The following is a 13355-nucleotide window of genomic DNA, read 5'->3' as shown; positions in this document are numbered from 1 at the left end:
ATATAAAAAATTAAAGTCGGTAAATATTTTATATTTTTTAAGGAGAAATATTTTATACTTATAATATAATAAGAGATAATTTTTTTAATAATATCAATCACTAAAATAGCTAATGACACGACTTGGACGTTTTGCTTGAACATACCTATTGAATAATGTTCATAAAACATGTTTGATAAGAAAGAACAACAGTTTTAAGTTAAACAGAGCAATGTTAGGTAGGTTTAAATAGATAATGAGATATATACCGTGATTAGTAGTAACTGAATTATTATCATTATTATTGTGCCTATGGTGTTATATATTATATATATAGATAACACTCTGATTTTCTCTCTCTATGGGCTTCTCTTCCCCTTAGCCAGAACAACAGGGAATTAATTTCCTTCATCATTATCTCACCATGGCACCATTCACTCCGTCGAAGTTGCTTCTGTTAACTCTGGTTTTCACGTTGAGCCAGAAACAGAGTCTCTGTTCCACGCTCAAGAGCGAAGAAGGTAAACAAAAATTAACAATGGTTATGTAAACGACGGTGCTGAGAGGTTCGTTTAGTTTGGTGTTGTGTTTTATCTTTTAACTAAGCGAGATTATTTACGGAACGGAGTGTCGTTTTGGATGGCGCAGGTTTGGCGCTGCTGGCGTTGAGGGAGCGAGTGGTGAGTGACCCGCAGGGGGCTTTATCAAGTTGGAGTGGCGAAGATGGAGACATTGATCCTTGCTCGTGGTTCGGTGTGGAGTGTTTTCATGGTTATGTTGTGACCTTGTAAGTAATTAACCTCTTTTCTCTCTTTAGTTTCTCTTTTTTCTCTTCTTTTCATCATCCAAACTCTTCTCCTTCTTATTCTCGTGTAAACTAGGTAGACCATATTTATAACTTTTTAAAGTAATAGTTATTGATAAAATCAATCATTTCACCACATATTCCAATTTTGAGATCAAACATGGTATAAAAATAAAATTCTTTTTTTTTATGCATATTTTTTTGTTTGTTATGACACACCATTTATTTTATGCTCACAAATTAATTCAGATTTAAATCTTAAATCACTTTATTAAGTCACGCAAATAATTACTACTTATGACAACACAATTAACTACTATCTCATTTGTTTTTTTCATGCATATAATTAGCATTTACTCACATTTTTCTTGCTATCTCATTTGTACAACAACAAACAAACTAAATAAATAGAATTTGAGTTTTAAAAAAATAGAACTTAATTAAAATATATTAAAAATGTAACAGACTTTTACGTTATTATTATGGATTTTTAGATAATTAAAATGAAAATATATTAATATTTGTAGTAGTTATTTTAAAAGTTATATTTAAAATATTTTTAATTGATTAATAGAGTATACTTGGTATATAAAATTAAAATAAAAAATTATAACATAGTGAGATACAACTATAATTTATTTTTCCCTCTCTCTATGTGACACAAAATTGAATTTGTCAACATTTCCAAGTGTTGTCAACGATATCGCGTAAGAGTTAATTGGATTTTTTGCATTTTGCTAGACATGAACTATAGGGCCTGTTTGGTTCTGTACTGGAAACTATAACTTATAACATCTACGTTTTCTACAAATTTGATGTAGTTTGACATATTTTTAACGTGAGTCACATGCATGCTATGTCAAGTTGAATTGAACATGAAGTGTCTATTCCTTAAGATGCAAACCAATGACTGAGGTAACTAGTTAAATAATTTCTGCAACAAATGTTTGTTTTTCTTTGGCAAGATTAGTGAGAGGAAAAATGGAAAGTACTATAATAATTTGATTTTATCTTGATATCAATGACGAGAAGAGAAATGTGGTCAAAAGATAATAAATAAAATTGATGAGGCCAATTAGAGGAGATGTCACTAATCTCATCTGTGACCTGACACTTGCGTTTGAATTTAAGCACGTCATTGAATAGATTCTTGAGGTTGTTGCCACTGTTTTAAGCCATGTTCGAACGAATTTTGATTGGTCTCGTTACACAGCTGGGCTTTAATACTGGCTGGGCCCTGGGAAGCGTGGTCCATTCAGGTTTGATTTCCCTCTTAAATTGGACGGCAGACACCTCTTCATCCATATTATTCTTCCTATACTTAATAAATTTCTTCTACACTTAATATATTTTAAAAAATTTAATTTCATCCTCAATTCGTATGGGACTTACTGATTAATTCAATCTGTATGAACTTATGAATTGTCAATCTGTAAATCTCATATATAAATTGAAAAGACTTATGAATTTGACCAATCCGTATGAAATATAGATTGCTAATCTTATCGATAGATAATCCCCACTAATTGCTAAGTGTAAGAAAAAAATTCTCTTCTTGTGGTGGGGTGAAAAATAATTTAGTTTAGTGTAAAAAAAATTGCTGAATAAAAAAAAATTATTACCTTTATTTTTTGTTATAAATAACAAGTTTTAATATATTTTACATTAAAATTTGTTTCTTATAAAACACCAAAGGCAGTAATAAGTTATGCTCATCAATTGTATAAAGTAATAAACAACTTTTGAAGTCTCCAACATTACACTGAATTGTGTATTATACCAAATAATAAGGAAATATCTACTCTCTAACTCAAATATAAATAGAGATAAACTTAAGTTGTGTGGAGTGAAATATTGACAAATTTTACCTAATTTAATCCTATTTAATATTATTATTTCAAAAATAATCTTAAATTCAAATTTGAATACCTTCTTTAATAAATATAAATATGATTACTAATTGTTTAGAAAATATATTTTTTTATGAAACAAAAAGCTAAATGATTCTTAATAGTGTGAATTAGGTATTTTTCTCATATTTGAGTTCAGTAATATCTTAATCATCTTGCATATTTCTTCTGTGTTTTTTTTTTTTTATCTTGAGGAATTTTCTTCTGTTTGTTAAAGTATACCTGTTTTTGTCGGATTTGTTATTTTAAAAGGCAACGTTTACTTCAAAATAAAGTAATAAGTGAGTGTTAACAAATGCAACTATATAAATACTTGCTGATAAAATCAAATGAGTGAGTTTTAATAATTTCGTATTTATTAATTTATATGCTTGTCAATATCAATATTTATTAACACTTCATTATTCTTTAAATGCACCCTATTTTGTTAGAATCTTTATATTTTTTTTCCGCTTACCGTTTTTTCCGGCTGACTGAGCGATGTTTCCCATCTAAAACTGATTATTTTAATTCTTTTATATATATATATATATATATATATATATATATAAGATTTTGGGTCTGATTAAGTAAACTTATTTTTAGGAGAAAAAAACAAGAAAAAATGAACTTCTTCATAAGTTTAAAATAATTTATGTATAAGTTTTCTCATCTTCTAAAAAGATTATATAATAGAATTTAAACACAGTAACTTATGCATAAATTAGTTTTAACCTATGGAGTAGTTTATTTATTTTTTCTTCATATTTTCTTTTATTAGAAGTCTAAGTTTACCCAAACATATTTTGTCTTTCTTTGTAATATCAGAAAAAGAGACAAAATTTGTCGATTATAAAAAAAACAAAATCATTGTTTTAAAAGTATAGATTAGTTTTAACTGAAAATTGGGGGATATAAAACATTTTTATTTTATCTTATTTTTAATTTTATTCTTTTCATTAAAAAAATAAAAAAATTCTTAAAATGAAATTTTCTCCTACCTTTCTTTCCTTCCAAACTCTTGCATCCAGATACATCCCCAGTGGGGGTGGTCTTTTGATATTTTTCTGTCCATCAGTGTATAAAGTATACAATGTGAATATTCAACTTGCAGGAATTTAAAAGACCTTTGTCTTGAAGGAACACTAGCACCAGAAATTGGAAAGCTGACTCACATAAAATCAATGTAAGATGGTTCACATGCCAATCCATATGTTTTTAGAAATAAATATTCCTTAACAAACTTTGTACACTTTGTATTCTCCGCAGCATTTTGCGCAACAATTCCTTCTTTGGAGAAATTCCCAAGGAGATACTACACTTAGAAAAATTGGAAGTCCTTGACTTGGGATATAACAACTTTAGTGGATTACTTCCATTTGACCATGGCAGTATGCCATCCCTGACCACTCTGTAAGTTGATCCTTTCATGCCAAATATTTTCTTCCTGTATTGTTCATTAGTTGACTAATGTCATCAAGTTTACACTGCAGTTTATTGGACAACAATTACTATCTTACCAACTTAACTCCAGAGCTGTATAAGCTCAAGATGAATTCTGAATTTCATGCCAATGAAGAACAACTAACTGGTGCCACCACTAGAGAATTATTTGTTTGCAGATGTCATTTACGGTAAGCATATGATGATGGATTGCACAAAACAGATTTCTGAGTTCATCAATACAAAAATTGGGATTTCATGAACGGTTCCTTAGTAAATGGTTGAATGACATAAATTTTTTACCGTAACATAGCTCTAACATGAAAATAATCTTCAGTCCAATATTGCTTAAAACGTGCTTATTCATTGTAAAGTTCATTTTCAGTTCAAGTTTGAAGTTATTTGCTTGTAACAATTTTGTTTCAGGCACATTGGCCAACATGGGGATAGATCATACAGGAGGCAACTTCTCAAGGTAGCAAATGATGCTAATACACCTAGAATCCAAGGGAATGTTAACCGAGGGACACTTAAACAATCAGCATCACATTTCGCTTTTTCATTACCCCCAGATTTTGAGCCCTTCTCATCATCACCATCGGAAAGTCCTTCATATTCACCAGGAGCAGTTCCATTATCATATTCGCCTTCGCCATTGCCATCTCCCTCCAGTATTTTTTTCACTCCTTCACCTGTAGTGTTACCAACTCCAGGCATATCATCCCCAGCAAACACACTACCACCCGAGTTTAATTGGGCGCCTAGCCCTTCACCATTTTCTAACCAAGGAAACACAGACAGTTCCAATCAAATACATCATTCGGTGATAATCTGGTTTGCAGTTGGGGGCTTCTCCCTATTGATTTTGGTGTCAGCCATTATTTTTGCTTGTTTCCAAAGTAGGAAGGTTGTGGCTGTTAAACCATGGTCCACAGGGTTGAGTGGCCAGCTGCAGAAAGCTTTCGTAAAAGGTAATTTATGCTTGCATGGGCATTCTGAATCTTATTTACTTCATTCAGAAGATTAGAAATAGATTCAAACTCTGAAATGCATTGTCAATACAAAGAATGAAGTTGATTTTCTAGGCCTTCCACCCTTCACAACTATTTCTTTCTGTGGGATTTAGTTAACTCATTTATTACGTGTGATTTAGGTGTGCCAAGTCTCAAACGAGGAGAAATTGAAGCAGCTTCTGAATATTTCAGTAACATCATTGGTTCTCTTCCTGATGGAACTGTCTATAAGGGGACTCTCTCCAGTGGAGTTGAGATAGCTGTAGCATCATCTGCAGTGACCACAGCTAAAAACTGGTCAAAAAGTATGGAAGCTCAATTCAGAAAGAAGGTAAGCTAGCAACAAATGTAGCAAATGCACCATAAATTGTGATCCTACTTCTAATCTTTGCATGGTTGCAGATTGCGACATTATCTAGGGTGAACCACAAGAATTTTGTGAATCTCATTGGGTATTGTGAAGAGAATAAGCCATTCTCAAGAATGATGGTGCTTGAGTATGCTCCAAATGGAACACTATTTGAGCATCTACACAGTGAGTGACATTTTGATCAAAATTTACTAACATCCACAACCATATCCTCCTTTGATTATTACAGGCTCATAGCAACCTAACTTCTTCAACCAGAAGTAAAAATATAAATTAGCCCTGTTTAAATAATCTTCTCCATAATCATTTATAAGAGAAAAATAAAAATAAAATTAATTGAACTTCTCTCATAAGTTAAAATCAACTTACATACCTCAACTTTTGAAGAAGTAAGATGGGAACTATAAAAGTTAAATACATAAGTTGATTTTAATTTATAGGAATTCAATTATTTTATCTAATTTTCTTTTCCCTTAAGTGTTTATCGATAACTTATTCAAACATGACTAGTTCATAGGCATCTTGAAAATTGTTTGCAATATGCACCGGCATTTAAAGTTTTTTCAATTTTGACTTCATTCTTGCATATGCTGCAGTTAGAGAAGGCGAAGAACTAAATTGGACAATGAGAATGAGGATAGCTATGGGGATAGCCTACTGCCTAGAGTATATGCATGAGCTGAAACCACCCATTGCCCATAGAAACCTGCAATCTTCCTTTATATACCTTACTGAAGATTATGCTGCTAAAATATCAGATCTTAGTTTATGGAATGACATGTGTGATACAAAGAATGGGTCTGCAACCACACAATTCTTGGAAACATCGTCAGCCGATACCAAGGACAATGTTTACAGCTTTGGAATAGTATTGTTTGAGTTGATTACAGGGAGAATTCCCCTTGCTGGGAACAATGAACTTCTGGCAGATTGGGCAGCAGAATATGTAAGGTGGGGGAAATCCTTAAGAGATGTTGTGGATCCAAGGCTGAAGTCTTTGCAGGAAGAAGAGATTGAGGAATGGTCTGAAGTGATAAGAAACTGTGTACAACCAGATCCGGAGAAAAGGCCAACTATGAAAGAAGTTACATCTAGACTCAAGGAAATCACAGCTATGGGGCCTGATGGAGCAAATCCAAAAGCATCACCACTTTGGTGGGCAGAAATGGCAATTACATCCACTGATTCAAGTTGAGACATTAATATTATAACACAAATAAGAGTTGGATGATAATTTGTACAGTTACTCTAAATTTGGAATTCATGCACTTTTGAAATATGTATGTTTATACTAATGTTTTCTAAACTATTATTTTGAAGCCAACAGAAAAAAGAAAAAAGCATGTAGAGAACAAATAACATTTGTCTCATTGTAGAGGAATTGACTTTTGTTAATATTTGGAGGGACACTGTTTCCTTAATAATACCCTTTCGAATATCTTCTTTTGGGAAACAGCTGTTGGGGCAGGGTAAAGGGCTGTTATATGTTTGCCTACTATGAGCATAAAACGAATTCATTTTGTACTGTGAATACATAGTTGACAAACTAGAGTGTCCTTGTTTCTAAAATGCTAGACATGGAAATGCTCGTGACGTCTATTAGCTCATCATCATCAATTATTATTATTTGATGAGTTGGAAACACATTACTTATCATTTTCTTTGGCAAGACGCAGAAAAAATAAAACCTTTCATAAAGAACAATAAATTATACATTGTAGTTGTAGGAAACAAAGTGTGAATCTCTCTATAAATCATAACCCTGTCACTGTACAAATGTGTGAATATGTGAGGTAAATTATGTGCACAAGGCTCACAAGAATCTATATTTTAACAATGGAGTTACTATTCTCATTCTGAACATCTTCTGATGTACACCTGAATCATCTTCCTATCTGATCACGTGAAACACATGACTCCATCTTTTCCTCTAATCATCCAAGTATTGCTTCTTGAGGGGTCTTGGCATTGTTTCAACAGTTGGACTATCCATGTCCTCTCCTTGTGTCTTAACAAAGTTGGGATGCCTCAGAAATTTCCTAACCAAGATCTCCACATTTTAGCCATTTGATGTGCATATCGTTTATGATTAAAAGCTTAGTTTCCGTGCCCTTTGATACAGATCAAGTGTGTCTGTATGGTTAGGGTCCAAGCATAGAGCTGCCTGACAATCTTGAAGTGCTGATGATAGGTCCCCTATTGCCTCATAAAATGCTGCTCGGAGATGAAGCATCTGCAAGTCAGGTTTGAAATTTATGGCCTTGGTGAGCTCATCAACAGCTTCAGATTCCTTTTGCTCATCCATCATCACTGGTTATATGTGACATTTTATGTGAGAAAATTTCAGTTTAACAAGTGGTTTGTGTCACTAATCTAGCCATTAAATTTACCTTTTGATGTGTAGGTCAAATGTTGATAAATTTAAAGCCATACATCAATTATCCTCTTCACCATTAAGACAGTGACCAGAATTCTTGATGCTATATTAAAAGGTCTTTTGAAAACAAATTTAACAGCAAGTTTTTCAGTTTCTACTTTCCTAGTGTCAGTGTAGCTATTGATATATTTCATGAAGAGTAACTAGGATCCATCAAGATGCAAGCTTCAAAGAGAGGAATAGTGTGCATAGATCAACGATTTAAACAGGGTGCCACACACACTCATTAACGTGTGTGTAAAATCTTACAAAAGCATACTTTAATTAAGACAAAATCAAGCCATTCACTTATCAAAAATAAAAACAAGGTTTAATCAAGAAGCATCATAAAAATATGCATGGAATTTATATTTTTCTGTTGAAAATGATACTCTATCCCTCATTAAAACTTGCAAAGGGTCTCAATCTTATTTAACCACAATAGCAGTAGTGTGTGATCGTGACAACTTCAAAGATTGAGTGAGGACCACCCAAACAAATGCTTAAATAACTGTCATTCCAGAATACAGATTTAATCAACTTATAAATATAGATGGCTAACCCAGTATTAAAGTACAAAACAAACTACAGACAAAACATAGTCACATTACATATTTCTAGAGGCTTGGCCATGCCCAGAAATACAATACGCAACAAGTGTTTTGTTGTCAGTGACATAGGAAATAGGTTTACAAAACACTGAATCAGAACATCATTTCAAAATAAAAATACTTCATCACGTTTAACAAGTAAAGTTTTCTGTAATAAATGAAAGCAAGTTTGATGAGTACCTGTATATTAGTATGTTAAAACTCAGTTATTAACTAAATCCCAGTTTCCAATTAAAAAGCACATGGCAGATGGTTAAGAATGAAAGACAGGTGAAGTACCTGCTGCCCTGTATCTATATGGATATGTCCTTAAAGGATCCAGTTGGGTTGCTACATTAAGATCAACCTTTGCCATCTCACGGTCACAGTATTCTGATCGTTTCTCATATGCTGAGGCATTGCTCTCTGCCTTCTCAATTAGCTTGGTCATCTCATCATATGCAGCTTTTCGTTGATTTTTCTGATGATAAACCCGTGCTAGACCTTGATGAGCTCTTGTGTGCCTAATTGCAAGGGCATTCTCATAGCATGCTTTTGCAAGATCAAGCTTACCACAATCTACATAAATACTCCCTAAGTTATTTAGTGCCTACAAAATATTGCAGAAGACAATCAAATGACTGGACAACCAAGAAGACTTAATCAATAATAGGGATAGTGGATGAGGTCACTAACTTGTCCTTTGCGAAGACCATCTGAAGGACATTTAAGTGCTTCTTCCAGAAGTTCGATAACATAAGAAGCAGATTCGGGATCCATACTTGTATCTGCTAACACATATGCTTTTAGAAAATAGGCTTCAAATGATCTCTGAATTGTAATAGACCTATCAGCCCTAGCCAGCGCTTCATCCCGATAGCCAGTATCATATAGAATCCATCCTTCATAAATTAATCTTTCTTGCATTGAGCTAGAATGGTTTCTGGCCATCCTCAAACTGCGCATTGCAGCCTTTTGACAGTTTAACCTATGAATTTCATAAATGTGATGAATTCTCTTGATATTGTATTTTATTAACTGGGGTTGACAGACCAGGAAGCATTGACATACTCAAAAATCAAAATAAATCAAATCTCTAGATACCAGCAAGAGCATTATGTATAATAAACAACGTGATAAGCTTATCAGTTCCAGAACAACGTGCAATAAATACCATAACAATTCAAACTATAAGAAGAGAGCTACTGCCTGTGGTTTTGATTAACACATGTGCTTACCTCAAAAGGAGTAGAGACTGACGAAACTCTAGTAGGCTCTTTCCAGGCTCATTCTCCAGCATCTGATGTATAATAGCCAAAGAACCAACATCATCTACAGAAGACCATTGTTCGTATAATTGCATCCAGCATTCAGCCTGACTCTTCTGCTGTACCACATGGCTAAGGAGATGAACCAAGTATTTCCCTGAGATCTTTTCATTTGAAGTTACATAATTTGGTTCCAAAGTTAACAATGCCCTGATATCTCTTATGGCACTGTCATAATCCTTAAGAGCTATAAACATCCTAGCCCGCAATTCTAAGCAATCAGGAGAGAGCTTGAATCCAATAATCTTATCAAGCTCTAAAATTCCATCCTTTATTTGCTTCTCCTCCACCTTTGCCAGGGCTCTATATTTATATGGAAATGAAAGGGAGGGGTCCAATTCAGTTGCAACATCCAAATCAAAACTTTTTTCCCTCCCCATGTTGTAAAGAGCGCGCTCCTGATACATCCACCCAGCAGGTTTGTGCTCAAATATGAGAGAACTAATTAACTTATAGGCTGAATATGGCTGACCCTGCTTGTACTTAGTTCTAGCCACACCAGCCACAGAATACACATGACCTGCTTCAGCTGCTACCTCAAAACTATGCTGAGCCTCTTTATATTCTTTCCTTTCAACCAGCACACACCCCAATTGATGGAATGCAAGGGCCTTCTGCCACCTTTCAGCAGCACACTCTCCCAACCTTTCCAGTAACATAACTGTAGTTTTTGACACCATGATTTCCTCCATAGCCACCTGACTCAGGAAATAGTACAGCAAGAAAGAATCATACCCCACCATGGCCAACCTTTTCCTTCCCTCAGAACTACAAAATACATTCATCACCTTTGAATTATGCAAAGAATTTGGTAGCTCCCTAAGCAACACTTGTAAGCACGAAGCCACAAGAAGGGGTGCCCTCTCTTCCAATCCATAGTCAATAAGTGTCAATGCATCATCAGCACTTCCAACAGTTGAAGCCAAATGAGCATCACAAGCAGCCTTCATCTCCTCACAACAGAACCTATTGGCAAAGGAAAGAAGCTCCAAAACAGTCATGGCACAGAAAAAGTCCAACCTCTTAGCCCTGCTGTAAAACTCCACAGCCCTCATACCCTTTGAGCATATCCCATTTTTGCTGAAATCAATCTTCCTCATCTTGGACTCAGCAAAGCCACCATAAAGCATGGCCTTAAAAGGGTCAGATAGGGCTGCAATTCTCCACCTAACACAATCAATTTCCTCAATCCCAATGCAAAAAGAAACATCCTTTTTCTCCTCATCTGGCAAACACAAAAACACACTTTCTTCATTGCTAGTTGCTTCCTCTTTAGTCCCTTGTGGACACTGGCACCTATCATTGATTGAACAAGGACTACTAAACCCTTTCACCAAATTCACCTTTGGACATTCAAGAACACAACTACCACCACCACCACCACAATCCATTGAAGGCACACCCTCAAGCTCATCCTCCCTCCTCTCAAACCTCAACCATGCCGAAAGCACAACCTTGGAAAGCACATCCTCAGCGTTTTGCCGTGCTGTCCTTAGACACCTTCTCAGAAGCTTCTGATCTCCGAGGCTGCGCAGAAGCGTGAACTGCTCCACACAAAGTGATGTTTTTTTCTCAGACTGAAGGCAACAACACTCTAGCCTTTGGTAAAGTTCAGACAAGGCCTCCACGAGGTTGATGGGTTTAAGGTGAGGCTCTATGGAAGGTTCGAGAGTGTCAGCAGAAGGGAGCTGAAGGGGAACAACGAGGTTTGCAACTGCTGAGGTTGTTGTTGTTGTTGACGTTGTTGTGGTGTTGGATTTGGACTTTGACACCAATGATCTGATTGTGATGGCTCTGGCTCTGGCTCCCACTGTGGCCTTGTTTCTTCTGCTAGTTGCTTCTGAGTTGAGGGCATGAACTTGGGTGCTCTTGAAGCGTTCAACTAGCTTCAGGTCTCGCATTTTTCTTCTGTTTCTTTTTTTTTTTCAGTGGACACACACGTTGTAGTGTTGAAGCACTTGTTGGGAGAAAGAGCTTAACTTTGGCATGCCCATAAGCTATGGGTGCTAGGGGTGTGAGTGTGAACCTTTGAGTATAAGATGTTCCTCGTACATGCTTCCAAAACCCATCAGAGAGAAAGAGAGAGAAGGGGGAAGGAGGTGTTTGCAGCACCCAACACAATGAAGCTTATATCTGAAAAAAAATGCTTTTTTTTTTCTCGCTTTGGTACTGGTGTTTTACTTTTACATAGTTGTGTGCATTGATGGGAAGAGAAAGTGGCCTAAACAGAACTCGGCATCATAAAAAGGTGTTAAATTCAGGCTTTATATCACGGGTGATACCAGAGAAAATATTGTATGATTGGATATTAATAAGCCTTTATGTCCCAATTAATCTCTATGAATACATATTTATATTATGTGAAAGAATGTTAACAATACTATACTGTATCCTCTGAGTCTAATGTAAAAGAGAGAATATAATATAAAAGAAATACTCACAAAAGAGAATAAACTTAAGAAGAGCAATTATCTCAATTAAAACATAATACATGTGGACTAAAAATGTAATTTAACTTTCATAGTAATCGTGGGATTGAAGATTTTTGGACTGACCGCACAACGAGAGGTTTGTGTGTGTATGGAGGAAAGCAGTTTAGTTTGTCTTTTAGCTTATTCGATTGCTACAGGCTACAGCCTACACGTCTACACGAGCTGCTAAATGGACAATAAGTAATAATACTAATAATATAAGATTAGTTTAATGATGTGAAAAAGAGAAAGAAAGAGATGTCTTAATTTTAAATTTTTTTCTACTAATAAAGTTAATAAATTAATAACACTGATGATTCCGGAAATAGAGGAGGGTGGGCCACCACACACTCACTCATTCACACAAGGAGAGAACCTCTCCAATCAAATTAGTTTGGTCAACTGCTTCCATTATCAGGTTTTCCTTTTCTTAGTAACCTAACCATGTTTGCTTTAATTCTTTTGGATTCAATAAACCGCAATTTTTGGGTTTGGATGGTATTGCTTATTGCATGGCAAGCAAAGGTGGCTAAGGTGGAGTGAGTTGTGTAACCATTCCCATTATTATCAGGTTAAGCGGTCTTATCACTACCAAACAGGTCATTACATTTTCTTAGTATCTTCTACACTATTTTTCTCCACTCCCCGAATATAAAAGGGCTTTTAAATTCCCACTTTTTTTTTTATCAAAATTAAATTACAATTTTGATTCTTCTATATTTTTAAATTCATAACTTTAATCTCTTTATTTTTAATCGTAATACAATTAATGATTTAGATCCCCTAATAGATTATTGACACATAATTCTAATTAATAAAATTATTAATTTAATTATAAATTAATTAAAAATCATTATTTTTTATTATTATTTTCTTATCTGTAATCTAACTTGATTGAATAAGACATGAATTATTAAAAATCTTGCATCACTTATCTTCGATTTATACATATAAAAGAAATCCTCCAATAAAAGAAAGCAATTGTCAACTCAACTTTTCTTCCAGTGGCGATCACCACTGTGATAAAGATCACCACTGTAATAAATGAATT

The 13355-nt window shown here is 34.5% G+C and overlaps 2 protein-coding genes across 3 annotated transcripts; one reads left to right on the top strand and one right to left on the bottom strand.

Annotated features, from left to right (window-relative positions):
* The first annotated feature begins 270 nt into the window (after positions 1-270).
* Positions 271-6952, top strand: LOC100809790 (probable inactive receptor-like protein kinase At3g56050). Its single transcript, XM_003518268.4, has 9 exons — positions 271-500; positions 628-766; positions 3788-3859; positions 3943-4086; positions 4167-4307; positions 4543-5087; positions 5270-5460; positions 5532-5664; positions 6096-6952. Exons 1-9 carry the CDS (start codon positions 404-406, stop codon positions 6692-6694), a joined length of 2061 nt encoding a protein of 686 aa, XP_003518316.1. The 5' UTR covers positions 271-403; the 3' UTR covers positions 6695-6952.
* A 222-nt stretch (positions 6953-7174) lies between these two features.
* LOC100800568 (ethylene-overproduction protein 1) lies at positions 7175-12215 on the bottom strand. Of its 2 annotated transcripts, XM_003519214.5 has the most exons (4): positions 9744-12209; positions 9202-9493; positions 8806-9115; positions 7175-7809 (listed from the first exon to the last, which is right to left on the bottom strand). In XM_003519214.5, exons 1-4 carry the CDS (start codon positions 11732-11734, stop codon positions 7589-7591), a joined length of 2814 nt encoding a protein of 937 aa, XP_003519262.1. In that variant the 5' UTR covers positions 11735-12209; the 3' UTR covers positions 7175-7588. The 2 variants fall into 2 exon arrangements, with proteins under 2 accessions (XP_003519262.1, XP_006575422.1); XM_006575359.4 differs by lacking the exon at positions 7175-7809 and having other exon boundaries at positions 8866-9084; positions 9744-12215.
* Positions 12216-13355: the final 1140 nt, after the last annotated feature.

Source organism: Glycine max, chromosome 2, assembly GCF_000004515.6.
Source record: "Glycine max cultivar Williams 82 chromosome 2, Glycine_max_v4.0, whole genome shotgun sequence".
Taxonomy (NCBI): Eukaryota; Viridiplantae; Streptophyta; class Magnoliopsida; order Fabales; family Fabaceae; genus Glycine; species Glycine max.
Note: the sequence above shows the minus strand (reverse complement) of the source record. Positions and strands in the feature narration are given on the sequence as shown.